Raw genomic sequence first — 26,643 nt, 5'->3', positions numbered from 1 at the left:
GCAGAATTCTGTCAGCTGTGAGATGTTTGAGGGGTTTCTTGCATGTTTCAAGTCACCCAACAGCATCTCAATGGGATTATGATCTAGGCTTTGACTCGACCATTCAAGGACTCTCCATTTCTTAGTTTTCAGCCAGTCCTTTGTGGATTTACTGGTATGTTTTGGGTCACTGTCATGTTGCAGGGTCCAGTTCCGCTTCAGCTTTAATTTTCTTACATATGGACTCACATATTCTTCAAGCACCCTCTGATACACAGTAGAATGCATGGTTGATTCTATAATTGTGAGCTGTCCAGGTCCTGCTGCAGCAAAGCAGCCCCAAACCATGACACTTCCACCTGCATGTTTCACAGTTTGTATGAGGTTCTTTTCCTGGAATCCTGTATTTAGTTTACGCCAAACATGTCCTCTGTTCTGGTGTCCAAATAATTCAAGTTTGGTCTCATCTGTCCAACAAACATTATTTCAGAAGTCCTGGTCTTTGTCTACATTCTCTTTGGCAAACTTCAATCTAACCTTGATGTTTCTCTTAGCAAGCAAAGGATTCCTCCTTGCACACCTCCCATGCAAGTGAAACTTGTGCAGTCTCTTTCTGATTGTAGAGGCATGCACTTTCACATCAACAGTAGCCAGAGCCTGCTCTAGGTCCCGTGATGACATGTTACGGTGTTTGGAGACCTCTTTTAGCATCTTGCGGTTTGCTCTCGGGGTGAACTTGCTTGGACGACCAGACCTGGTCATGTTGGCAGTTGTTTTGAAAGCCATCCACTTGTTGACTATTTTCCGGATAGTGGAATGGCTGATTTCAAAATCTTTTGGGATCTTTTTAAATCCCTTACCAGACTCATAAGCTGCTACAATTTTTTTTTTCTGAAGGACTGTGGCAGCTCTTTTGCTCTCACCATGGTGCTCACTTTCACTTCAACAGTCAGGAGCACACCAAACTAAATGTCTGAGGCTTAAATAGGGCAAGCCTCATTCAAAATGCTGAGTAACGATCTTTTAATCATGTGCACCTGGTATGATACACCTGTGTGTGAGTTGAGCCATTTTAAGTGGGAATAAATGTGGGGGTGTCCTAACTTTTTCCTCAGTTAGAATATGCATTATTGTAGAATTATATTTACAGAAGATCTTGAAAAGTATTTTCTTCAGTTTCAGTTGTTTAGTTATATTCCTATAATCTTTCATTATTGTTAAAATTCAGATTAAATATCTATATGTTCAAAAATGTTACAAAAATACACAGGCTTTCATAGGGTGTCCTAACTTTTTCAATGACTGTACAAAGCTACAAATTATAGTATGAAAATCCTGATGGCTATTTTGAAGCTACGAATGAGTCCACCAATTAAACCAAGCCCGTAGCAGGAAGTTTCGTTTGTTTCGTATGCGTACTCCCTTGTCTCATTTCTGTCACGGTCAAAATTTTAAAAATATACTATTCAGTATTTCTCTTCTCAGATGCTTGCCACCATAAATACTTATTGTATCGTTAGTTGAACCTTTTCTTTCTGAGAAGCTTACAATATACGTATAAACAAAGGGATTGTTTAGGGACCTCGTGAAAAGAAGTGGTGTGGCATCCTGCCTCATCCCGCCTTACTTCAGTCATTGCATATGCAGCATCCAGTTTGTTCTTTAATATTCTTCCTTACATACTTGACTACACGTCACTCATATTAGGAGCCCGTTCTACTTTTGCACCTAAAGTCTATGACAAAGCTAAACCTTTCTCTTCAATTTAGTTAATAATCCTCTGCTATCCATAGGCGAACGGAGCAAAAAATGTTTAAAAACCCAGAAAAGACTCATTAATCTTTACTTCATTTGCTACGTTCATATAATGCCTGTTAATTGTTACATATCAAATAATCTGACTCAATTATTCAGTTCTGGAAATATCTTGAGTGGTATCAATTATATCAGAGAATAATGACGCAACATTAATTTCATCAACAATATTCACCTCAATAGGTTTCTACAAAACTTTAATGAGATCATACTGTATTATGTGACTAAGGTGCCGAATTGATCTACTTGTTCGAAAAATGAGTTGCTTCAAAACTAGATCATAGTTACTTACGGAAAGAAAATTGTCACTATCAGTATGCACCAAAAGCCTCCAGGTACCTTCTGAAAGCCAATCTACGCATTTTGTTAAATTAAGAGACACATTAATGAGATGCTCCAATACTTGTCTCCAGAAGTTTTTCTTTCAGTATTTGATTTTTTATATCTTCATTACTTGTTTCATATAATCACTGCTGCTCGTACACCACAAAATAGTCTGGTAGTCTTTGTTTGAAGATAAGCATAAAGCTACACAAAGGGCTATCTCTCTGTCCACTACGGCTATCAAAACCTGGTTTCTAGCGTTTCAAGTCTGCAGCGCTATCGCTGTGTGTGTGGAGGTACCTGATAGTTAAGATTCATCAGTGTTGGCATAGTCGAACAAGCGTGTTAGTGCATTTTCATTATCACGAGAGCAAGCATCATGGGACACCATTCCTTCTTTTCTATATCCACTCTGCTTATTTGCACAAGCAGCTTTGCAGAGATACTATGCAAAGCTAAGACTGTTGCAGGAGCTAAGAGGTGTGATAATTTGCACTGAAGTTTGTTTTCCACTTTCATCGACTTTTTGTCCATTGTTAGATTGTAATGAAAGATTCAGAAACTAATCTTTGCATAAAACTTTAACAATTTAATATATATCCATGTTCTGAGAAAGCATCCATTGTGAGCTGCAGATTTTCATCATAACACTTTCATTTGCGAAAAACTCGTATATTAAGAAGTCCAGTGATGAGTATTTTCTGTAGCATATGTGAATTGTACAGATAATACCATTTCATTATTATTGATAATTGCAGATTATGATCAAGTTGTTTGAAGCCATCCAAAAGCTCAGAATTTGTTGTCTGGATTCTCATCCATTTTCTTTTTCCTTCACCCACTGAATGCACTTTTGAAGTCATGACCATTTAAGGCATAAACCGAGAACAACATGAAGGAAATGTTGCATCAAATATATTGTGTAACAATGACACTGAGATCCAGCACATATTTGTGCAACTCTAATACTGATACATTTAAGCAAGTTGCAGCAACATTTGCATCAATGTTCTACATCACAACACGTTTTACATTCAGTGTTTTAGGCGTATCGGTGAAGTGTAATAACATTATTGAGTCAGCTTATTCATTGTCTGATTGGAGCTCTGTGAAGACTCCTGCGTAGAACAACTTCCTTCGATCTCAAAGGCCTTTTTTTGACCAACCTCCAACTAACCATTTATCAAACAAATATGCTGTTAGCAAGATTTTAAAAACCTTCTGTTGCTGGGAAGTAGCTCTTAAAAGTTTCCTCACTTCCTGCATTTGGATTTTGACACACCTGTCTTTTTCCATTTTTTAATAACTGGTCATGAGAAAATGTCATCAATAACTGCAACGTGTTAGAAATTCTGAGAAGTAATAATTTCTAGAAGTTTGTGGAGAAAAGGTCCAAATGTACATCAATCACTTCTGTGGGTGCAGACAATACAAGAGATGATTAAGTTAACTTCCAGGAGACTTGGACTTGTTTTATGTGTGTATAATATTTCTGAAAAAATATGGTCATATTTCCGATCGTTTTGAAAAAAAATCCATTCAAAATGAACTGTGACAAAGAAATTAAGGAAACTTGTGCTTAAGAAAGTTACAGATATCAATATCCTTTGCTTATGCTATTATTGTAAGTTTGCTCAATATCTGTATATCAGTATTCAGTGTTTCTGTTTGTTTTTTTAATGTTTTATTAAGGCTGTAAGATGCGTTCAGTTTCAGTCTTTATATTGGTGCAAAAAAAATCCACTTCAGTGGTAGGGATCCTCTTGTTCATGAAATCTGCAATACTCTTGTGTCACTGTTTGCAAATTCCATACATTTTTTGTTCCATCTAGCACTACTACTACGGATGTCTAAATGTTACGGGCTGTTCTTTTCTGAAAATGAATAACTTTCAATTTCAAACGGATTGACCATCTTCTTTCTCAGTCTTGATAATTCATTCCACAGCTTATTCATTTTTACTTATCCTTGATGAACTAGCTTATATATATGTCTTATAGCATAAACATTTCAGAGCATTGATGACTATGTCCATGAAATGGATGAAAAACCTGGATGGGCTTTCTCATTTCATCTTGCTTGTCTATTTCGTTCTCATCATATACTTGAACAATATCACTAAGAATTTAAATACATTTTGTCTCATGATCTGTAATTTTATCTTGTTCATCTTATGCAATGCTTTTATCTTCCTTTGTAAGCCAGTCGCCAAGAAGTATCAAAGTTAACCTCTGCACGGCCTTATTTATTATATTTTGTGTGTACGAACACCAGTAAGCTTTGCTTCGAATGAGACACTGTAGATAAGCCATAGATATTACTGTCAACAAGTATGTCCTCGAAGCCACTTCTATCCATCACATGCCCAATGTCACCCATAAAGAGTTCATCACTCTGTACATGCCATTTATTTGTAGGTCATCTCTCTTAAAGTGTTCATGGCTTCTTCATTTAATAATCTGTGTTTTGCTGTAAATTGTTTCATCATATGTGACAGGGGCCCAATCTTGGCTCAATTCTTACAACATATTTGAAAAGTATTTGGTCATTATGTTAACAGTGTTAAAATCCAACACTGATGCTGATACAATTTAACAAATCCAATGTTTGTTTTGCTGATAACGGCTCTTCAGCAGAGTACAAATAGACTATTGCTTAACTTTAAACAAGCGCTACAAACAATAAAATGCCACTTAAATTATAACACAATCTTTTAACAGTTTACTACATCAAACAAAATACTTTTAACTATAATTTCAAATAAATCAGTATAAAAAACAAGCTATTGGTGTGAATGTGCTGTGTATTCAATGCGAGGAGAACCAGTACACTGGATAGGTGAAATGAAGGAAAAGTGTCATTGGCTACTATTCAGTTTTACACATTACATAGCTGCACAGTAGCAGATATAATAATTCTCTAAAACGTTGATCAATGTATAGATTGAAGTGGATCTCTCTTGAACTTAGACTTCGAATTTAAAGAATTTACGGAATACTAAGTTTATTATTGAATCAGTGTAAAGCTACATAACATAATAAAAATGAATTTATCAAAAGAAAATGAAGCCTTTACTTTTACTCTTTACTGTGAAATTATCATAAAACATCTCGAAGAATTCAACTGAAAATCCTTGAACATTAATATAAAATAATACACAAAGAAATACTACACAACAACTGGAACATGTAATAAAATGAATTAATGAACAGGATATTTTTAACTTTAATATAAACCAATATGGGACATACAAAAAAACTCCAATTTTAATTTGAAACGGAACGCAAAACTCAAAAGAAATTATGGGGAAACCACCAAAATATATAGAATAGTCACTTAACATAGAAATAAAATACCCAGGTACATACTGCATACCTACAAAAACCATTTAACTAAAAAAACGACATATTTTAACACAAGCTTTAACAAAAATTTCCTACTCCTCTTTAGAATGGGTAACCTAAACAAAAACAAATATTTGTTTGTAATTAATTACAAAGCTACACAAAGGGTCATCTGTGCTCTGCTTACCAAATGTATCGGAGCCCAGTTTCTAACATTTTAAGTCTACAAACATATTGCTGTTCTACTTGTAGAGTTACCATTTGCAGACTATATAAAGGAACAGTAAAATAAATTTAACAAAGAATTTGTCCCCTTTAGAATGGGAAATCTATCATACTAAACCCGTAGAAATAAAAAGGAGCAAATAAAACTGGCAAAGCAAATGAAAATCACACAGTGTAATGCGTACATTGTATAGTGAGTATTACACGATGACTCAAAAAAACAAACAAACAAGAAACGCCATTTCAAGCGTCAAATGCTCGATCTTATGATCTTCTTAGCTGTTACACAAGTGATACCCACACAGTGTAATTTATACAAAGTGCCTTTTGTTACCATTTGAGAATGAGAAACCCAGGGTAATGCCGCTATCCATTCAGTGATATTTAGGCTACCTGACCATTTTAGTCAGTTATATTCAATAAGCCCAACCCATATTAATAATGCGGTAAATTCTAATTGCCCAGAGCTATCTGTCACACGTCTTTCCAATTACTCTTCTGGTTACTCATGTACCAATAAATAAGTCTGTTTGGCTCTTGCCTTTTTCAAGTTCGTCACATGAATCTAAGTAAAATGATACTCCTCTTGTTACTCAGTCGCGGTTAAGCCAATGCAGACAGTTCAGAAAGTAATCACCTTCCCACAGTTGTCTGCAGGCAGTAAAGGGAAATATAGATGTGGGGCATTGCAGGCTTAAACACCCACATTTCGCTCTCCTAATTTATATTTTTATTATTTCATTTTAATTTTTATTACTATTCTTTTATTTTATTGATTTGCCTTATTTGTTTTTGTGATACTGGCGAAGGGTGGTTAAGACTGATAGACAGTGTGTCCAAATCGCTTGTGGATCTTACTTAATAGTCGACCACTTCCAAAACCTAGGATACGAGGTCTGTTCAAAAAATACGAGGACTGTTTGAATTGCGCGGCTCTAGTTGGTTCCAGGGGAATCCGCTTGGTGTCGCTAGGTTTGCACAGGTCAGCTGATTACGACGCCATTTCTCGATTGCTGATATCTTCATTTGTGTATTAGCTACGCGGTTTTAAGTGAAGTGCGATTTTTTCGTTTGGCGGATTTCAGAATGAATGACCTGAAGGAGCAACGACTTGCTGTGAAATTTGTGTTAAACTTGGAAAATCTGTGACTGAAACTTTTGCTGTGCTTAACACGGCTTACGGTGATGTTGCTATGAAGCGTACGGCATGTTTCAAGTGGCATGAACGTTTTAAAGATAGTCGAAAGTCCATTGAAGATGATGAGCGTCCTGGACGTCCTTCCACGTCAACTGACGACCCACACGTCGACAAAATCAACACCCTGGTGCGGGCAAATCGACGGCTGACTGTCAGGGAGCTTGCTGAAGAGTGTGGGATATCAGTTGGATCTTGTTACGAGATTTTGACCGAAAAATTGAAGATGCACCGCGTTGATGCGAAATTTGTGCCCATTCAGCCCTCAGAATTCGTGAGTTTTTGGTCAAACACTCGATCACTGTTCTTCCCCACCCCCTACTCACCTGACCTTGCTCCTTGCGATTTTTTCTTGTTCCCCAAACTCAAAAGACCCTTGAAAGGAAGAAGATTTGAGACGATTCCCGAGATTAAGGCAAATGCGACGAAGGAGCTGGAGGACATTACAAAAGAAGTGTACCAGGACTGTTTCAAAGTGGAAACACCGTTGGGATAAGTGCGTGCGTTGGGGAGGAGAGTACTTTGAAGGGGTCCCAGACCTGTAAATTCTAAATAAAGTACATTTTGTTTTATGACGTCAGTCCGCGTATTTTTTGAACAGCCCTCGTACATTTTATATCCCAAATTACAGCCTGTATTCTGAGATCTTTTTATTTTTTTTAAATCTTGCTTCGGTTTATTTTTATTATAACAAATTATATATTAATAATATATTCAAAACAAGTCAAACATATGTGCAAATATTAATTATACAATTCGTTATCACAGTTGTATCCAGAACTTTAAATAATTGTCTCTTTTTCGTTAACGTCCGTACAGGCAGGCTGAATTAATGTATAACACCCTTTAACAAAAACAAATTACCCTTCTTTATCTCTGTTGTTACAATACCACTGCAAAACTCATTTCAGAAATTGTCCTTTTTGACTAGACTAAAAATCACAAATCTAATTTCACTTTCACTAACTCACTTTAACTCTTTTTATTTACACGCATTTATAACACAAGTCAGAAAAATCCAAAAATATCCAACCCTCTAGTAGCAATAACATTACACATAACGAGAAAAATCTTGAAGCATTGAGTAAGACGACGTCAAAAATATTACAGAGACCTCGTACAATAATGAAACTGATACGCAACGTACGATTCATACCGAGTTAAGTAACAAAACTTGTCATAACTGTCGTTTTTAAAATAATTACCTTTAACACTCTTGTTATGAAAACTATATAATCGTTAAGTATTAAGTCACTAAATACATTGTTTTTTTGTTTTTGGAATTTCGCACAAAGCTACTCGAGGGCTATCTGTTCTAGCCGTCCCTAATTTAGCAGTGTAAGACTAGAGGGAAGGCAGCTAGTCATCACCACCCATCGCCAACTCTTGGGCTACTCTTTTACCAACGAATAGTGAGATTGATCGTCACATTATACACCCCCACGGCTGGGAGGGCGAGCATGTTTAGCGCGACGCGGGCGCGAACCCGCGACCCTCGGATTACGAGTCGCACGCCTTACGCGCTTGGCCATGCCAGGCCAAATGCATTGAATAATAATTTTTAAACTAAATAGTCTTGTATATACAACAAGTAGCCCCTCTACAAAAAAAATATTTACAATATTTTTATACTATATACAAAGGCTGAAAACAGGTCATACAGTAAGTCTATTTATGTAGTATGCACGAATATCGCCTTTGTTGGCGCCTCCCAAATACCACAGCAGTATGCTTGCGGGCTTTCAATGCCAGAAACGAGATTTCGATACCCTTGATGAGCAGAGCACAGATAGTTCTTTGTATAACTTTGTGCTTAGTTTCAAAACTTAACTAACAATCAACCCCTTTTTTTTTTGTCTCCCTTCTCGTAGGGCATCTGGTAGGGCTTCACCATGAAAGGAACCCTTGACTTTGTTTTGTATTGCTTGAGATCTATATTACCTAATCTATCTGCAAAGACAGTTGCTCCTGTAAATCTTTTCTTCTGCTTGCCAGTCAATTATTCACTTAAAATGACGTCTTGGTTTGTCACATCTCCACCCAATGGTCTTAGACCTATAACGTCTCATAACAATCACTGTTTTCAAGTTCTGCTTTTGTGACAGCTACACCTGTTATATCCACTTGTGCCTCAGTAGCTGCACTCGTTCTATTTTTTCTTCTCAAAATATGTAATTAAAATTGGTGTAGTGGTAGATTTTTCACTTTCCAGTAAGTTAAAAAAGTCCTTTCCGCTTCAGAGTGAGCTTCTTGTTGGCTGTGGGCTGTCCGATCTTGAAATATCAGTCCTTAACTTACTTAGCTGAGAAGTACTTCTGACTACCTTTGTTCTGCGTAGCTTCCCCAGATATATAGCATTGATGCTACTGATTTACTCTTAACCAGACAACAATGTGTTTAAAATAAATAAGTTGGGTTTATAATTTGTATTTATTATTTCAAACATCTTGTCGGCTGAGATTAATAGCATTAGATCTACTTATTTAAAAAATCCTATATAATTCCAAGAATACTCGAGTGATAAGTAAAGCAGTTGGTTTATAATTGTGTATTAGCATCCTGGCCTTTGACCCAACTATTAAGCCTCTGAACAAATCGCTCATATTTTAGTGATATTTAATACTATAAGCTCCATGGTGAGCCAGCGAGGAATCTGAACTCGAGAAGTCTGTATTTTTTTCTCAGCCAAACATGCTACCTTTGTTATACCAGGACGGCCCGGCATGACCAGATGGGTTAAGGCGTTCGATTCGTAATCCGAGGGTCGCGGGTTCGAATCACCGTAGCACCAAATATGCACGCCCTTTCAGCCGTGGAGCTTACGGTGAATCCCACTATTCATTTGTAAAAGAGTAGCCTAAGAGTTGACAGTGGGTGGTGATGACTAGCTGCCTTCCCTCTGGTCTTACACTGCTAAATTAGGGACGGCTGGCGCAGATAGCCCTCGTGTAGCTTTACGCAAAAAACAAATTTGTTATACCAGGAAAAGACAAAGCAACGTTAAGAGCAAAAATCTGAATTAAACATTACAGTAGAGACCTGTAATTACACCTGTATGATGACAAATAATGAAATTTGATGATCAGCCGCAACAAAGCTGATAAATAACTAGATTTAATTAACAAGGGCCTTATAGAAGTTTTGAGTAGAATATTTTTTCTTAATATTTGAAGGTGTAAGATTTTGAATATCAGGTGTGAAAATATAGTAAGTGATATACATGAGAGTTGACCAGTATGGGAGCATTAGTTTGTTAGTGAATTTCACGCAAAGCTAGTAGAGAGCTATCCTAGCTAGCCATCCCTATTTTTTAAGTGATAGAGGGGAAGACAGCTACTCAACACCACCCACTGCTAACTCTTGGCTTATTATTTACTAATAAATAAAGAGTTTGATCGCTCCATTATAACACTCCTGTGGTTCAAAGGACGAGAATACTTGGCTACAGGATTCGAACTCGTGTCCCTCTGATTAAGTTCCTTAGCCATCAGACCATGCCAGGTCCAAATTAGAGAGTAACAGGATATTTTTGAGTCTTCAAAGATGGTGTGGATATTTTTTATTTAAACATTAATTAAAACTTATAACATTGATTAAAATATTATTTTTTCTCGGTTATTTTAGTCTTCAGTAATTTTAATTTCTTTACAGGTAAAAAAATTTATTTAAATGATGCTTGAAAATGTTGGCACTTTGTGAAACTCTATAATTACAAGATTAAGGGAAAAAGAGACAATTGTACGTTTCACGAATAAAAAATTTATTCGCAACTATTGTTTTACCAGTAAAAGAATCATCAAGTACAGACTGTATTTGTTTATAAAAGGTTTGTATATGGTAAACAGAGAAACGTAAGTAACACTGACATTCTCCTACAGACAAGTGGGGTAAGAAGTGAGGAAGAGCTTCTCTCCACTTTCAATTGGCACAATTATTATTCAACTATCAAAATTCAGTTAACACATCATCCAAACCTTCTAGTACATTCGTTTGCGTTTTAAAGCTAACTTTCGTTAGCAAGATGAAGAGGAGCATAAAGGCTCTAAGAATCTTCTCTTGTCTACTCCCCTGGAGAAACCATGGTGGTGGATAAATGATGCATTTGTGAAACGTACAAAATATGTCTTGTTTTTCCTCAGTGTTGAAGAAACTTTTATATACCGTAAGAGGGCTACAACTTTTTCGTATGTGTGGTATATATAGCCTTATCTTAAGAGATTGTGTGGGGTGATTGAGAAGTTTGTTTAGTAAGAAGAGAAAGCGATAAAGAATCTATTGTGTTTTATTTTTGTTTCACGGTGGTATAACATTAAAAAAAAAAGAATATATAATGTTAAAGGCCGAAGAAAGTGATTTGAATAACGTTAACTCGTAAGTTTTATAATTGTAGTTTTGTTTCGAAGTGATAATAATGATGGGCTAGTAATACTGTTATTATTAGTATTAGGACCATATGCTTTTAAGAGTAGTCAGTACTTATAAGTAGGCTATTCATCTACCATGATGTAATCCTATTACTACAAACTAGATTATAGGAACCCTGTATAATGTATTCCTAAAAGTAGATTACCAACTTCAGCAGTGCCGTTATCTTTCACTTTGACTATCCGCACAGTTAATTGAAGGTGATCATTACAAAAGTAAGAGAAGTCGAGCCCAAACTGGCGAAAGTTTGAAAAAGAAAAACATTATATATTTTAATATTTGTAGCTTTGATAAGTTTTTTTTTTTTTTTTTTAAGTAGGAACACTGATGCATCAAAGATGTATAATATTTGTCTCTACACCAGTTTATAACCGACAGTTTGCAGCCTCGACGTGTTTTATACACATCTTACTGATTGTAGTCGTTAAGTTAATGTTTGTGTACTTGTATCATTTATAAATATGAACAGTTTATGGTAACCTTGATATAAAACTTATTACATTATCAAAACCTAAGTGTTAAAGGTAAAATAAATTTCTTTATTAAAATACTGAAAAATTAAAAAGTGCTTTATTTGTTTTGGGCCAAAAAAAAGTCCTTTTACATTTTTTTTTTATTCTGAGCAATACAGGCAAGAAGAGATAAGTACATTTTCCAGTGAGTGATGAGAATGTGAAATAAGCTGTTGTAATTTGTAATTTAAAATGTAAGCTTTACACTACTTTAATTGTTTCTTGATAATATTTTGTGAATTTGCCTTTTCACTTCTAAAGGTCTTTTTCTCTCCTGAAAAAGGTAAAAAGTAACATCACACAACATTATGAAGAAAAGAAAACAAGATTTGCCAGCAGTAGCATAAGACTAACATCTTAAATTTCAGATTAACAAGAGATCATTGGGTTCTTAAATAATGTACTTGCACACCAATTTTTTGATAAATTAAAAATCCACTCCAACAATTTACTCATCAGGAAATTGTTAATGCTATTCTTAAACTTGTGTAAGTGCTGTCTCCTATTACTGCTGATAATAAACTCATTCACTCACCCTATTAGAAAAATAAAAGTCTTCAGCAGAACTTAGTTTATCTCTTTCAAAGTAAAGCTTGTGTTCTCTCCTGTTACTATTCAAATATGGCACAAAAATTAGACAATATGTTCATATCTGATAATCTCTTATTCATGGAATAATCCACATAATTCTTTTCCGAGCAGTTGCTGGTAAGTCAACATCTTTTTTTAGACCGAATAACAGGGTAGTATTTTGTGGCCAAGAAAAAACAAACCACATGATACCAAATGTGTTACTAACAGGAATGAAACTTGGAGATTCTTTATCCATCTTTGTAATGGTTCCAACAATCACATTTCCAATTTCCAGGTTTCATTAACTTGCATGGCAAATTTCAAAGAAATGATTAACCTTATCATTTTACAGCAGGCAAAACTTAGCTGGATATTCTTCATCTTCTCCTTCACAGCAGTGAAGAAAATAAAAGCTTCACATTAAATGACTTTTTTCAAATTTGGCAAAGAGTAAGCATATATATTTTCCTATCTTGACAGCTGATTTGATTTTATACAGTAGCTCAGGTATATCTGGATATGTATATAGGGAAAAATTAAACTAAAGTCATGTAAATTTTTGCACTTTTGTGGAGACAAGTTGGCTAATTTAATGTGCTGAAACTTCGTTAAAGTGAACAATTTTTGATGTTATAAAAGGCGGATGCAGAATCTGGAATTTATGACCCCAAAACCACCATCGTTTAAAATTTTTCTCTTAGTTTTTGTATACTATTTTGTATCAGACTTCAAACTAATAAAATTTTTTCTTGGTATATGATTCCTTTTTGTTTTCTTGGATTCAAAATTTTTTACAATTTATAATATTGTAAACAAATTGCAAACAAAATCTGTATGTAATTACAAGCAATAATATAAAAATGAACCTCCTACCTTCTTGGTTTGATGAGATATCAGTAAATTTGTCAACCCACAAAGAAGCCTCTATTCTGTTTTTCTGATTTCAGGAATTGTTTACTAATAAATGTTACATGACTAAAGGTATGTGTAACTAGCAGAAAGAGCAGATTCTCTTATGTGTAAATCATACAAGTTATTGGTTAGTTATTAAAAACTCAAAACAATGTTTAAAGGTTCACAACAATTTAAATTGTGTAGTTTTAAACATGTTTTAATTTAATCTGTGCACAAGATTCATGTTCTGATTTTATAATCCATGGCTTAGTTTTCCATATCAGATGGTACTCAGTGGAAAGGTTTGATTTTATATAATTGTATGTTGTTCTCTGAATACTAAAGACATTTCTTAACATGTTTATAGCTTACTTAGAAAGCCAACTAAATTATAGTAGTGACATGTATATTTTCTATAAGTGAAAGCAACATGAATTATTTTTATTTATTCTTGCATATTTTTTTAACAATTGACTAAAACGTAACATTTTCAGTTTAACCTAACAAAACTTTGTAAAATTACACTATCTAAAGCATGTGTACTGTATAATATGAAACATTATAGTCACGTGATGTTTACTTTTGCTTTAATGGAAACAGCTTATGGATTCCTGATATGATTTTTCTATTTTTGATACAATGTTACTGCAAAAGTACAACACTAAAACCATAAAATATAAAGAAAGCAGGAATGAAAAGTTTAATTGAAGTTTTAAGAAAAGTAGCTTGGACTTTTATGATCGGTTTACAAAACAAAATTGTATTCATATTTTTGAATTATTAATTTCACTAAATTTTTTTTTTACTGTTAGTAATTACTGTTAGATAAAACACTGTTTTACCAAAAATGTTTTTAATATTTATTTTATAGGACATAGAAGTTATGCAAGTACAGTATGAAAATTACTCTTTTACTTGATGACTTGGAAAGAACTTTGGAAATTCACATAAGTTTGTAGTACATATTTTCCAAATATATTCACGTTTCTTTAATTCCCATTATATCATAGTCTTCCATTTCAACAAGAGCTTTGAACTTGAGTTTTGTTCTTAATCTTCCACACATTGTATTAAGAGTAACAAAGTTTATTTTTTATTTTATTTTGTTTATCTGATAGGTGTGGATTCCCGTATGTGGTGAGGGGAACTTCCAAGAAAGGTTCTGTTCTTTCAGTTTACCTCCTCTGGGATCTAAACATCCACCCACGTGTTTGCCATGCATGGTGATCCGTGAAGGGGAGAAGAAGATCCTGGTGGTTGAGGGGTCCAACCCTAACACACCACATTAGTCTTAAATTCTTGTAGACGGGCAGCCTTAGGGTGGTCCCGCTTTGGTAAATTGGCTGGTTCACTTGGACTTGGGTCAACCAAGTATCAGTGTCAGATGTTCTCAATAGGTGTTGTGGACATTGTATCTGATGCTGGTGTTTGGGTATAGTGCACACGAAACCCTGGCGTTGCTTCAGTGTCCTTGTTTGGCCTTGTAGTGGGTCCGCTTAAATGGCTCCATGGTGGGTGGGGTCATTCGGCACTGAAATATTCCTTTTTTTTTTTTATTATGGATCCTCCAAATAAAGACTTAAATAAAATAGTGAAAAAACAGTCCATAGGTAAACGACCACGTCTAGAAGATTCTAAGCAGCAATCTTGAACATCTGTAAGACCTGTGGCACCTCATTTTCTTATGTTACATTCTCTTTCAGATAAACTTTTAGGATAGGTGTCTCCCTTTTTCATTCAGAAGGGACTAGAGTAAAGTCAGTAAAGAAGCTTTGCCCTGGTGAGATATTGGTGGAAACATACACATCTCAACACAGTGAACTCCTCTTGCATTCAAAAGACGATTGGGGATACATCTGTGGAGGTAACACCTCAAAAACGCCACTACGAATTCATCATGAGGAGTTATTGTTGAGAGGGATTTGAAGAACATCCCTGAGTTGGAGATTTTTGTTTGTTTCTCCACTCAAGGAGTTTCTGCAGTGAGGCATATCTCAACTTGCAAATATGGAATTACTATGTTGACCAGTGTGTTTGTTCTGGCATTTACATCACCACATCCACCTGACACCATCAAGGCAGATTATCTTAATTGAAGGATGCAGCCATACATTTCAAACCCTCTCAGATGTTTCCAATGTCAGCAGTTCAGTTACTTGAAGACATCATGTTGTGGTTCCTTCATGTGTGCTCATTACAGTGGCAAGGACCATGATGCCTATGAGTGTGAAACAGAACCTCATTGCATCAGTTGCAATGGCTCTCACCTGTCCTTTTGTTCTTGCCTTAAATGCTTGAACGAAAAAGAGGTGCAGTGTTTGAAAATTATTCACAACATTACTTACCAAGAGGCTTGAAAGTTGTTGTCCACCACATCATCTTGAATGTATGCTGCTGCACTTCATTCCACTACTACAGTGAGAGTGCAAATGGATCTCTGTGCCTCCAAAAGAATTGTTCTCAAGCCAAATGAAAAGTCTTTTGACCTCCATGGTTAACAAAGTTGAAGAATCAACTTCAACACCCATCTCTGTCCCTAACATACATTCCAGCAACTCCCAAGATCCACTTCCTTTGGTTATGGGTATGGGCATTTCCTCAGATACATCCTCTTCACCCCCAAGATGCAAAACAATCATTTGTTCATGTCCTCAGTCACTGGAATCCTTTTCCAACACCAAAGACCTGCCCAATCAACCTCGGGCAGGATTCAAATAAAGACAGTAAAGAAAAAATTTTTGATTGTACACAGAAGGGTTCTCCACCCAATTTGCCTCCGCATAAATAAAAATGGCCACATTGATACAATGGAACTGTCAAGGTTTATATTCTAATCTGGATGACACCAAAACACTGATTGCTTCCTACCATTCTCTGTTTTTACTTACAGGAAGCATTCCTGAAACCTGCTGACACAGTCACCTTTCGGCAGTTTTCTCTGTATAGAAATTACAGGCTGTGTGATGGATGAGTGCATGGAGGGGAGACACTGTTGATTGATCAGCATGTGCACACCCTATCTTTGCCACTCGACACACCCTTGGAGGCCATAGCCTTCTGCGTTTCCTTGGGTCGTACCATCAAAGGTTTGTTCCATCCACCTATTGCTTGGACAGACTTGTGATCAATCAGACCTTGATGCTCTCGTTTAACAGTTGCTTTCTCTCTTTTTAATTTTGGAGGACTTTAATGGACATCATCCCCTCTGAGGAAGTGCTGTCATTCATAGGAGGGGTCTCTCTGTAGAGCACATGCTGTCTGATCACAATCTTTTTCTTTTCAATCCTGGTTCTTCCACTTATTTTTATGCACCTAGTCAGTCCTTTACTGCTATTGATCTCTCGGTTTGCTCCTCTTCATCATTCTCCCATTTTTCATGGAGGGTTGACAATAATCCACTAGGCAGTGATCATTTTCCTATACTTTTGAGAGAGACTAGCTGTGGTCGATGCCACCCTACCCGCGTACCCCAGTGGAAGCTGGATCAGGCAGACTGGACATTTTGCTTTCTTGCCATAACTCTCAACGACGGCACTATTTTAAACATGTTCTGTCCTAGGGTTTGTCCATAACATTGGACAATGTTATTGGTGATGGTGACACTGTCCACCTTGATAAAATTTTTAGTTTTTTAATGGCCATTAATTTTTTTGATCTCATTTAAGTGTTTGATATTTATTCATTACACCTTTTCAATTGTGGTTCCCTTTTAAGAGTCTCAATCTCTCTAGTTCAATTTGAAATTGGAAAATGGCCAGAACATTAAATAACTCTACACCAGGACTGGAAAAGCCATCTTCAGGTGACTAACACTGCTGTTTGAACTATCCGTTTGAATTACCCGTTAGTCATCCTAGCGAGTTGTTATTACAATTTTGCTGCATGTCTTCTAACACTTTTGTTACTTTACCTTTTGGTACTGGCCATAATGACACACAACCCAGAACCAGGACTGGAAAGACCGACTTCAGGTGACTGACGGTGGTTCTAGTACTTAGCTGTTAGTCTTCCTGGTGGGTTATGATCATTACCATTATGCTAGAGAAAGTCCTTTACAACTTCTCTTACTCTGCTTTCTCTCTTAACATTGTAATTTAGGTGTTAATATTGGTTTTATGCTTTTTTCTGTTTTTCAATGCTGTTTTGTTTTACCTTCATTTCCATTTATGTATTTCACTACATTTAATTTAATTTTACCTTTTTACCAGACATTTGGTGCAGGTAGCCTAGCTGCTTTGTGCCATAAAACACTAAATCAACCAACCAAATTTTCAGTAGCTGCTGTTCTACTTATTTTCATGCATTTAATCAGTTGTTTACTGCTATTGATCTCTCACTGTTCTCCCACTTTCCATGGAGGGTTGACAGTAATTAATTTCCTATAATTTTAAGAGAGACTGACCATGTTTGTTGCCACCCAACCTGTATGTCCAGGTGGAAGCTGGATCAAGCAAATTGGCCCTCTTTTACTGCTCTTGCAGAACTTGATCCTGCCATCATCTTTAAGCTATCAATAGATGACTGTGTGGTAGCAGCTCAACATATTTTTAAAACCACAACACATTTTCCATGATATCCTCATCTGTGGTGGAATATTCTCTGCCACATGGAACAGAATGCTCAAAAGCAGACCTGGGATACTTTTTGTAGGTATCCCACACTTTTGCACCAAATCACTTTCTATCAGGCCTGTGCACATGCTCTGTGGATAAGATGTCAAAGCCAGAAGGAATCTTGGATTAAGTTCACAACCAGCATATCTTCTACCACCAGTTCCAAAGTCATATGGGACAAGATTCGAAAGTTTGGTGGGCATTATAATTCTGTCTCCCCCTTGATCTTGCTCTCTGATGGCCATGAAGTAGCTGGTACCCAGAGCATCACCAATATTCTTGGTGAAAGCTTTTGCTGAGTATCTAGCACTTCTGCTTCTTCCTCCACCTTATTAGCTATCAAGACTTGGGCAGAGCAGTCACCTCTTTCCTTTTGAGCTGATTGTCTTTATGACTGTAATCATTCCTTTACACTGGTGAAACTCAAACTGGCCCTTTGTCAGTCTGGCATTACATCAGTTGGACCTGATGATATGCACTGTGAAATGTTGCATCATCTATCTCCTTCTCTTGCTATTCTTCTGATTGTTTGTAGCCAGATCTGGCAGGAGAATATGCCCGGCACCAGACTAGTATCTTATCTTTCTCTAAGCCTGGGAAAGATCCCAAGATTCATTCAAACTACTGTCTATTTGCTTTCACAAGCTGTCTCTGTAAAATCTCAAAGAGGATGGTTAATGCTTGTCTTGTTTGGTTCCTCGTGTCACGCAACTTCCTCTCGCCCACCCAGTGTGGGTTCTGACGATAGCGCTCCACCATGGTCCACCTGATTTGACTTGAAATGTCAATCAGAGAAGCCTTACTCAAACAAGAATATCTTGTATGAATATTCTTTGACACTGAGAAGGCTTATGATACAACATGGAGGTGTGGCATTTTGCAAGACCTCCATATATATATGGGTTACGTGGTCATTTGCCCATTTTTATTAAAAAAGTTTTTAATTGATGGGCAATTCCAAGTTTGTGTGGGTTTGACACTTTCCTGTTCTTTTCTACAGGAACTTGGAGTCCCTCAGAGCTGTCTTGAGTATCACTCTTTTCAGTATAAAGTTTAGTGTCATCACTGAACAATTCCCTCTTAATGTTGCAAACTGGTTCTGTGTCAACGACTTTCACGTATCGTGTCAGTCATTGAACATGAGGTATATTGAGCGGCAGCTACAGCTTTAACTTCTCTCTCTCTAAAACAGTTTGCATGCACTTTTGCTGCCAATGGGGTATTCACTCTGATCCTGAACTCTGTATCAGTGAAGTTGTGCTGTCTGTGGTCCCTGAGACAAAGCTCTTGGGGCTTATCTTTGACCCTAAGTTGACCTTTATACCATACATCAAGCAGCTAGAGTCAAATGTACAAGAGCACTGAACGTCCTCCATGTCCTCTGTTCCACCATGTGGGGAACAGATAGATGATCTGTGCTGAAGATATATCGTGCTCTTAATCGATCGAAACTCAACTATGGATCACTGGTCTATGGCTCTGCCAGTACCTAGGCCCTGAAGGTGCTGGACCCTATTCATCATCAAGGACTTTGGCTCTGCACTTGGGCTTTCTGCACTTCCCCAGTTCAGAACCTGAGAATGGTCTCGTGAACCTTTGTTGCAACTCTGCCATTTGCAACTGTCTTTACTCTATGCTTCAAAACTTTGTTCCTTACTAAAGCATCCCATCTGGGATTATGTTTTCCTTCCTCGGTGGGCCATATTTTTTTTCAGAACAGATGATCTGCCATTGTTCCTTTTGACTTTCGTACCCAGGTATGGTTGAGTGAATTAGGTGTGTCCCTGGATAACATTGCTGTATCCACTGGTCAGTCCATCCCACCATGGCTTCTTACAGTCCCAAAAGGTGACCTATTTTAAGTCATCTGAGAAAAGCAGACACTCCTGATTGGAAATACTGTCTGTTATTTGCTGAATATCTTTCGAACCATCCTTCCATTCCTGTTTGTACAGATGGTTCGAAATCAGGTGACTGTGGGTTCTGCCATGTTTTGTTGTGATTTGCTGGTTGCACATAGAATCCCCTCTATAGCTATTCACTACTGAACTGTATGTCATTTCTTTTGCCCTGGATTACATAAAAGCTAAGCAGTATTCAAATTGCATTATTTATACTGATCTGCTTAGTTCTTTATTTGCCCTGTAATCGCTTCATGTTAGTTCACACCTTGTTTTTGCCAATATTCAAAACCAACTGGTCCATTTCTCCTTAACATCTACTTCTATCCAGTTTTTATGGATACTGGGCCACATTGGTATTCATGGGAACGAACTTGCCGACACCACAGCTAAATCTATCTGCTCTGGAACTACCACTGCTGTGCCTGTTCCATACATGGACTGTGGTCCTGTATTCAAGGCTCGGCTCCATGCCAGTTAGCAGTCAACTTGGAGTGAGCAAAGCGAAAACAAGGTGCTCTTATTGCTTCATATCGTTTTCGTTACCGTATTGGAAAAGCAGGTGAAGCTCGTACAATTGCAGATTTGATAAAACCATGTGCAAAAGATTAATGAGAAATTTCTTTAAAAACATTAACTCTGTGCTCCTTTATGACAATTCAGTTTCTTGTAGAATCAAGGATATGTCAGCAAATTTCTTGACAGAGTTAATAAGGTGAGTAAAAGAGAGTCCAACTTTTTTGCTTTAGATGCAAGTTATACGATGTTGCCTGTTGGTTTGCTATTTTCACAAAGCTAGTTTTAAAAAAGACATGCTAATTTGCAAACATTTGCCTACCCAAACAACAGATGAAGAACTGTTTAAACTGATGGATTTATTTATAAAAGAACATGGGATCCAATGGCAGCTTTGCCCAAGTATTTGCACTGATAAGGCTGTAGTCATAATTAAAAAAAGCCATGAAATTTCAGACTCAGTTGCAAACATAAAAAAAAAGGAAAACCCAGACATCGGTAGTATCCATTGCTGTCTTCATCATACACTTGAAATGAATGCTAGAGGTGGGTATTGGGTGATGTCATAAAAATAGTTACTTTTATAAAATCAAGACCACTCAATACAAGTATCTTCAGTTTACTCTGCAAGGATATGGGAAGTTTGCGTAAAACTTTGCAGCTTCATGCTGAAGTCCGATGGCTTTCTTGGGGAAACGTGTTTGCTCATTTTACAAACTGCTTGAGGAGATAGATGTTGTTTTATCTGAATCCCATTTTGAACTTGCATACAAATTAAGGGACAAGTGTTGGATACATGGATACAGAAAGTGGCTTACTTTTTGGATGTATTTGTCTATCTAAATGAAGTGAATGATACAATGCTAAGGTATCGGTGTAATGTACTTCAAAGTTCAGAGTAAAATGGAAGCACTTCAATGTAAGCTAAAACATTGGGGTGAATGTATACTTATGGAAAATTTGATTGCTTCAAAAATCTTGGTTTTTTTTACTTATGAATGAAATTTACTTAAGAGAAGATGCAAAAGTTTCAGTTTTGCAGCACATATCTGATTTATGTAGAAGTATTGGGGAGTACTTCTTTCCTCATTTAGAAAAAAATACTGTAGATTCAAAATCCTTTTGTTGACTATGCAAATACCAACAATTTGCCTTTGAAAGAGAAATAGCAGCTTATAGAAATTTCAACTTATTACACCCTAAAAATAAAATTTCAACAGGAAGAAATTACACAATTTTGGATTCATATGGCCATGGAACACCTTGAAATAAGTAACAGAGCTTTGAAAATTTTGATGGATTTCCCAACAACATATTTTTATGAGCAAAGATTTTCACTGTATACAGCTACAAAGACCAAATTTAGAAACAGGCTAAATGTTGAAGATAATGTGCACTTATAGTTCCATGACTCCAAATATTGAAATACTTTGTGAAGAAAAGCAAGCCAATCTCAGCCACTAATAAATAAAAAGTATACTGTACTTTTACTGTTATAAATTTTGCAAACAGAAATTTTTAAACAAGTAAGTAGAAGTAAACATTTTTCTTTAAATATTTATTTTTAACAAATTTATATTCTTAAAGCTTGAAGTGAACTTTGTCTGGTGCTACTGACTGACTGTTTCTATTTTTAGTGTATAATTTTTTATTAAGACTCCAGAATATTTTATCTTTCTGATGTGAAGCTCCACAGGTCTAAAATGTTTGGGAACTCCTGCTTTAACCCAGTCATCAATAGTCTTTATTAATGGCATAACCTAAAGTAATGATACCTATTGTTATGTCACTACCAGCAGTGATAGAGACTTGAAATTACATTTCAACAAAAACGAAACATTATTACACATGTATGGTGGTAATTGCATAAATATAGCAATGAAATTTGCATTCACTGGTGTAAATATCACCACTGTCAACTTTTGTTGTTCATGTATAATAATAATAACTGAATATGCATGCCAAACTTGTTTACCCATATGTATTTACTTAGATAAAAAAGGGAGTATAAATTAGAATCTTTTTATTCCACATATCTGCTGTTATGTAAATCATCCAGGTTTATGTGCATATATTTGCTTGTTGAAGTAGAGAAAAAATCCTGTGTTGGTAATGAATACAAATTATTGACTGCTGAGGTTAACACAAATAAACATAGAAAAAAGTAAGAAAAACCTAGAAAAAAAAATCTGCTCAAAATAGCAAGTTTGTCTTTTTTTTTGCCAACCAGCAACAAAAGCAGCTTCGTAGAACACTAAACATACTGCATAGATTTTAGGCATATTGAAAAGCCAATTTGTTTCCTTGTATTTTGCATAAGCTAAAACATAAAACTATCATAAGTAAAGTTGTTTTTACCACTTGAAGTTAGCTTTGTTACAAATATCTGTTGTTCCTTTAAAAAGCTTAAGTACAAGGTGAAATGGAAATTACCATCCAATAACAGGTGAACATTAGATGACTGAATCATGTAGGTGTTCATTGTTTTGTGCACTATTCAGTCAGTGTCTGTAGTGAGTCAACCACTATATTATATATGAAGTGAAGGAGAAATAAAATAAAAATTATCACATATTCAGAAAATAATTACTTTAAAAGACACAAGCCTTATTTAAAGCAATGTTTTGGACATATAAGGCTTCATTTGAAAAGGCTGCTTTTCTATTGGTAAAATTTTATATTAATAGCAAGACAACACACCTCCACTTAAAATAACTTTATCTTTGCATTAGCATTTCAGAACATCAAAGCATACTTCTTCCAAAACATACTTGCCTCTCTTACACTACAGTTATTAACTGTTAAGGTTTCCTTTCCTTTGTCTGTCTAAGAATTGGCCTGATTTTTGCTTGCTCTGTCCTTTTATTCCTCTCTTAATTGCTCTTGATGATATGTCTTGTGACACACTCTTCTGATGTCAATGCACTCTATCATGGTACTATACATGAACACCTCATTCAGATAACATCACTTTTCTAAACAAACCATTCACTAACAAGTTTATCTGTACTAAAACCTTTGGAGATACTTTCTACATTCTTTTTTTTATGTCACCTAGTTGATTGTTGTAATGAAAATTTTGTTTGTTTGGCAAGCCAAGAAATGGCATGAATTCTATACTTGGAGGCAAATCAGGTGTCTTACTTCTCATATCCAGCTTTGCTCAACACTGAGGAGGAGGGTTTACTCTCAGTTGAGGCTGTCTGTGACCTTACTATAGCAAGATAGATATATATCAGGTCCAATATTGTTTCTCTGGGAGGCTCTGAGGCCATACTTGTGGGTGGTCCTGAACATTCTGGAGAGAATTTAGATTCACTTATTTCCTTTACTCTGTTGGTTTCTCATGCAGTCAGTGTGGATTACTTACCTCCAGCTCTTTTTCTTCAGTTGGTAAGTAGTGTTTGATGTTTAAGGTCTTTGACCATTTGCTTTTGAATCTGTGTCTCCCTTGATGGTATAAACGTCTGAGGGCAAATACTTATTTAGACTCTCAGAGAATAGACCTGCACCTGAAAATGTGGGATTGCAAAACAGAATCTGTGGTCAACCTGAAAAGATCACAGTTTTCTCTAGAATTCTTCTATTCCTAACTACTGTGCTAAGATATTATCCCTTCAACATATGTTGAAAGTCTTTCAGTGATTGCCACCCCAGTTTGATCTGTCTTGGTTAAGTTGTTTGTTTTGCACTTTACCTGGTCTCTTAGCTTTTATGTTGTTGGGATTTGTTGGGTAGAGATGCTTTGTTGGAGGGTGTTCTACTGGCTTGACATTCACCAGGAATTTTTTGGGCATTCCAGGATCTTCAAAATCAAGGGTTGGTGTCACCAATATCAATTCATTCTTGTCATTGTTGGCTTCCTGACTTTCCTTGGCTCATACAGGTGGTCACCAGCTCCTTGGTCCATTGATACCTATAATAAATTTCACCCATATCCATGGAGTTCTTCAATTTGGCTGGAATGCTGCTTACAGTAATGATGGCTAGCATATGCCTCTGAAGTCTGTGAGGGCTCGGCTCTGAGAATTTCTAGATGCGTGGAAAAACATTTACCCTGAGTACTTCAGGCCCTCGTATCAGAATTAGATTCATTTCTCATCTTCACCACCACTAGCCAACCAACTTCTAGTTATTTTTCCTCCTACAAATCTTTTGATTTTGAAACTTCATTCCAGAGCTATCAGAGATTTGTTTGTCAAGGGGACAGTGAAGAGAGGTGTCCAAGTTTTCTATAGCTTTATTCCCATATGTTTGTTGTACCCAAGAAGACAGGAGATTTGCATCCTATCAGTAATCTTTCTCATCAAAATTAATTTCTAGATCCTCTAAGGTTCACAATGGATTCCTTCCTTGCTCTTCATCAGGACTGTGGATGACAAAGTTTGATGGCACTGATGTTTCCAAAGTGGAGTTTATTTCACTGTAATCTGAGTTTCTGAACAAGCCTCAGGTTCTGCAGTTCATGGCTCTGTCCTTTGGACTAGTGTTGGCACCAAGTGTGCTCTGCCAAATTGTATTAGCTTTTTCTCATAACTTCCATTCCCCAGCCATGTTTACACACCATTACCTGGTTAATTGGCTACTGCACCATCTTATCTGTTGATGGAACATCATAGCCAGTTTCTCCTTTCAGAAGCAACCAGGAGAGGCTTTATTATCAGAGACAAATTTATTTTCACTCTAATAACATATATCATCTGCATTCTTTTCCAATGTTTCTCAGCCAAGCTTAGTCGACTATCATCCGACCCCACTTTATGGAACAGGCAGTCTGCTTCCTACATCTTTTTCTCCAATTGGATAAATGGTTCTTTTCATTTTAAGAATGTGGACATCACTTGAATTCTTCTTGAGATCTCTTCAGTAGTCTATGCATTCAATGGATTGTTAACAGTGATTCACTGGATTCCCCAGTCTCCTTATTAAAGATCAACATCTTTGATCTCATATGTTGGTTAGATTGGATCAGTACTATGATAGGTATTCCTTTGCTGCCATTTTATCTGGAGACCCATCTCTGTACAGATGTCTCACTTCAGGGATGTGGTGAAAATATCAACAGTTGGGAACTTCAAGGCTCTTTGATGAATGATGATGCTTTCCTTACATATCAATGTATTAGAACCTCTCACTGTTCAAAGGATAATGTCTCAAAGTCTGAGCTTGTTGAGGGGGAAACACATCATAATTCTGTTCAACAGTTTTATGGTGGTGTCTTATATTTCATATTAAGGGGGCACTCAGTTCAAATCTTTGTTTTCAAACCTTGGATCTTCTTTATTAGGCTCATTCCCACCATATTATCCTACTAGCTTGCTGTGTTCCAAAGTAATGAAGTTTGTGTCCGATAAATTGTCTTGACCCAGCCACCTTCTGACAGAATGAATGCTGCATCACAAAGTGCTACTTTGAATTTGCTCACAGTTCAAGACACCAATGATTGATGCATTTTCCACTCATTGGAACACTTAACTACTGGCATTTTGGTCTCTGGTACCTTACTACATGCATCTATTGCCAATGCATGAAGTGGATTGGATGGGATTGCACCTCTGTGCCTTTCCACCAATTCATTTGTCACCCAGAGTACTATCTATAATTCATTCAAGTTCTTATTGGATTCTGTTGGTAGCACTGACTTGGTCAGCTTAACCCTGGTCTCCACTTCTGTGGTACCTTCAGGAGTGCCCACCTCTTCGACTTCTATTACCATCTCTGATGAAGCAACCATGATCCAACATTGTAGACCCAGTCATCCAGAAGCTGAAGCTTCATAAATGGAGGTTATACAATCCTTTGTACAGTGTCAAGGTTTAAATTATAAGGTAACCATGTTGTATCTATTTCAGTCTCTCTGCATTGGAAATGACACACATATTGTTAGTTTTGTATAGTGAGGAGCTTGAATCCAATCCCTCCAGAAGTACAAATTAGAGCTTGTTTATTAGCCTGGCTTTATGACAAGGGTTTCATATCTTCCACAATGGCCTTTTATAAGGCATCCTTATCATGCACCTTTAAATACTTGGAGATAAAAATTGAATTTCCAGTGCTCTCTGACCTCCAGTTCATTTTGGGTCCTTCATCTCAATCCTTTCAGTTACCCAACTGGGTTATTAAGGTGGTATTGTATGCTCTTTTTCAATATTCACTCGAGTCTTGAGGTCCTTAGCCTCGTGTATCATGTATGATCTTTCCTTTAAGGCTTATTTTTTGTTACTGTTGGCCTGTAACAATGATTACAGTGGATTGTACACCCACTCAGGATGATTTCTCCAAGCCCGTTCCCTTGGCTGTGGTTTCACTAGATTGTAGATAGGGACG

The 26,643-nt window shown here is 36.5% G+C and overlaps 1 protein-coding gene across 3 annotated transcripts in view; it reads left to right on the top strand.

Annotated features, from left to right (window-relative positions):
* The first annotated feature begins 11,040 nt into the window (after window positions 1-11,040).
* The window catches only part of AspRS (aspartyl-tRNA synthetase), an 87,776-nt gene continuing 72,173 nt past the window's right edge, over window positions 11,041-26,643 (top strand). For 2 of the 3 annotated variants that reach the window (XM_076501507.1, XM_076501506.1), the window contains exons 1-2: window positions 11,115-11,253; window positions 14,158-14,244. In XM_076501507.1, coding sequence (XP_076357622.1) covers window positions 14,183-14,244 — 62 coding nt within the window. In that variant the 5' untranslated portion in view covers window positions 11,115-11,253; window positions 14,158-14,182. Of the gene's footprint in view, window positions 11,254-14,157; window positions 14,245-26,643 lie in introns of all 3 variants that reach the window. The other variant, XM_076501508.1, reaches the window with a different exon arrangement.

This window comes from Tachypleus tridentatus, chromosome 5 (assembly GCF_004210375.1).
Source record: "Tachypleus tridentatus isolate NWPU-2018 chromosome 5, ASM421037v1, whole genome shotgun sequence".
NCBI lineage: Eukaryota > Metazoa > Arthropoda > Merostomata > Xiphosura > Limulidae > Tachypleus > Tachypleus tridentatus.
The sequence above is the reverse complement of the archived record's forward strand: the minus strand, read 5'-3'. Positions and strand labels throughout refer to the sequence as shown.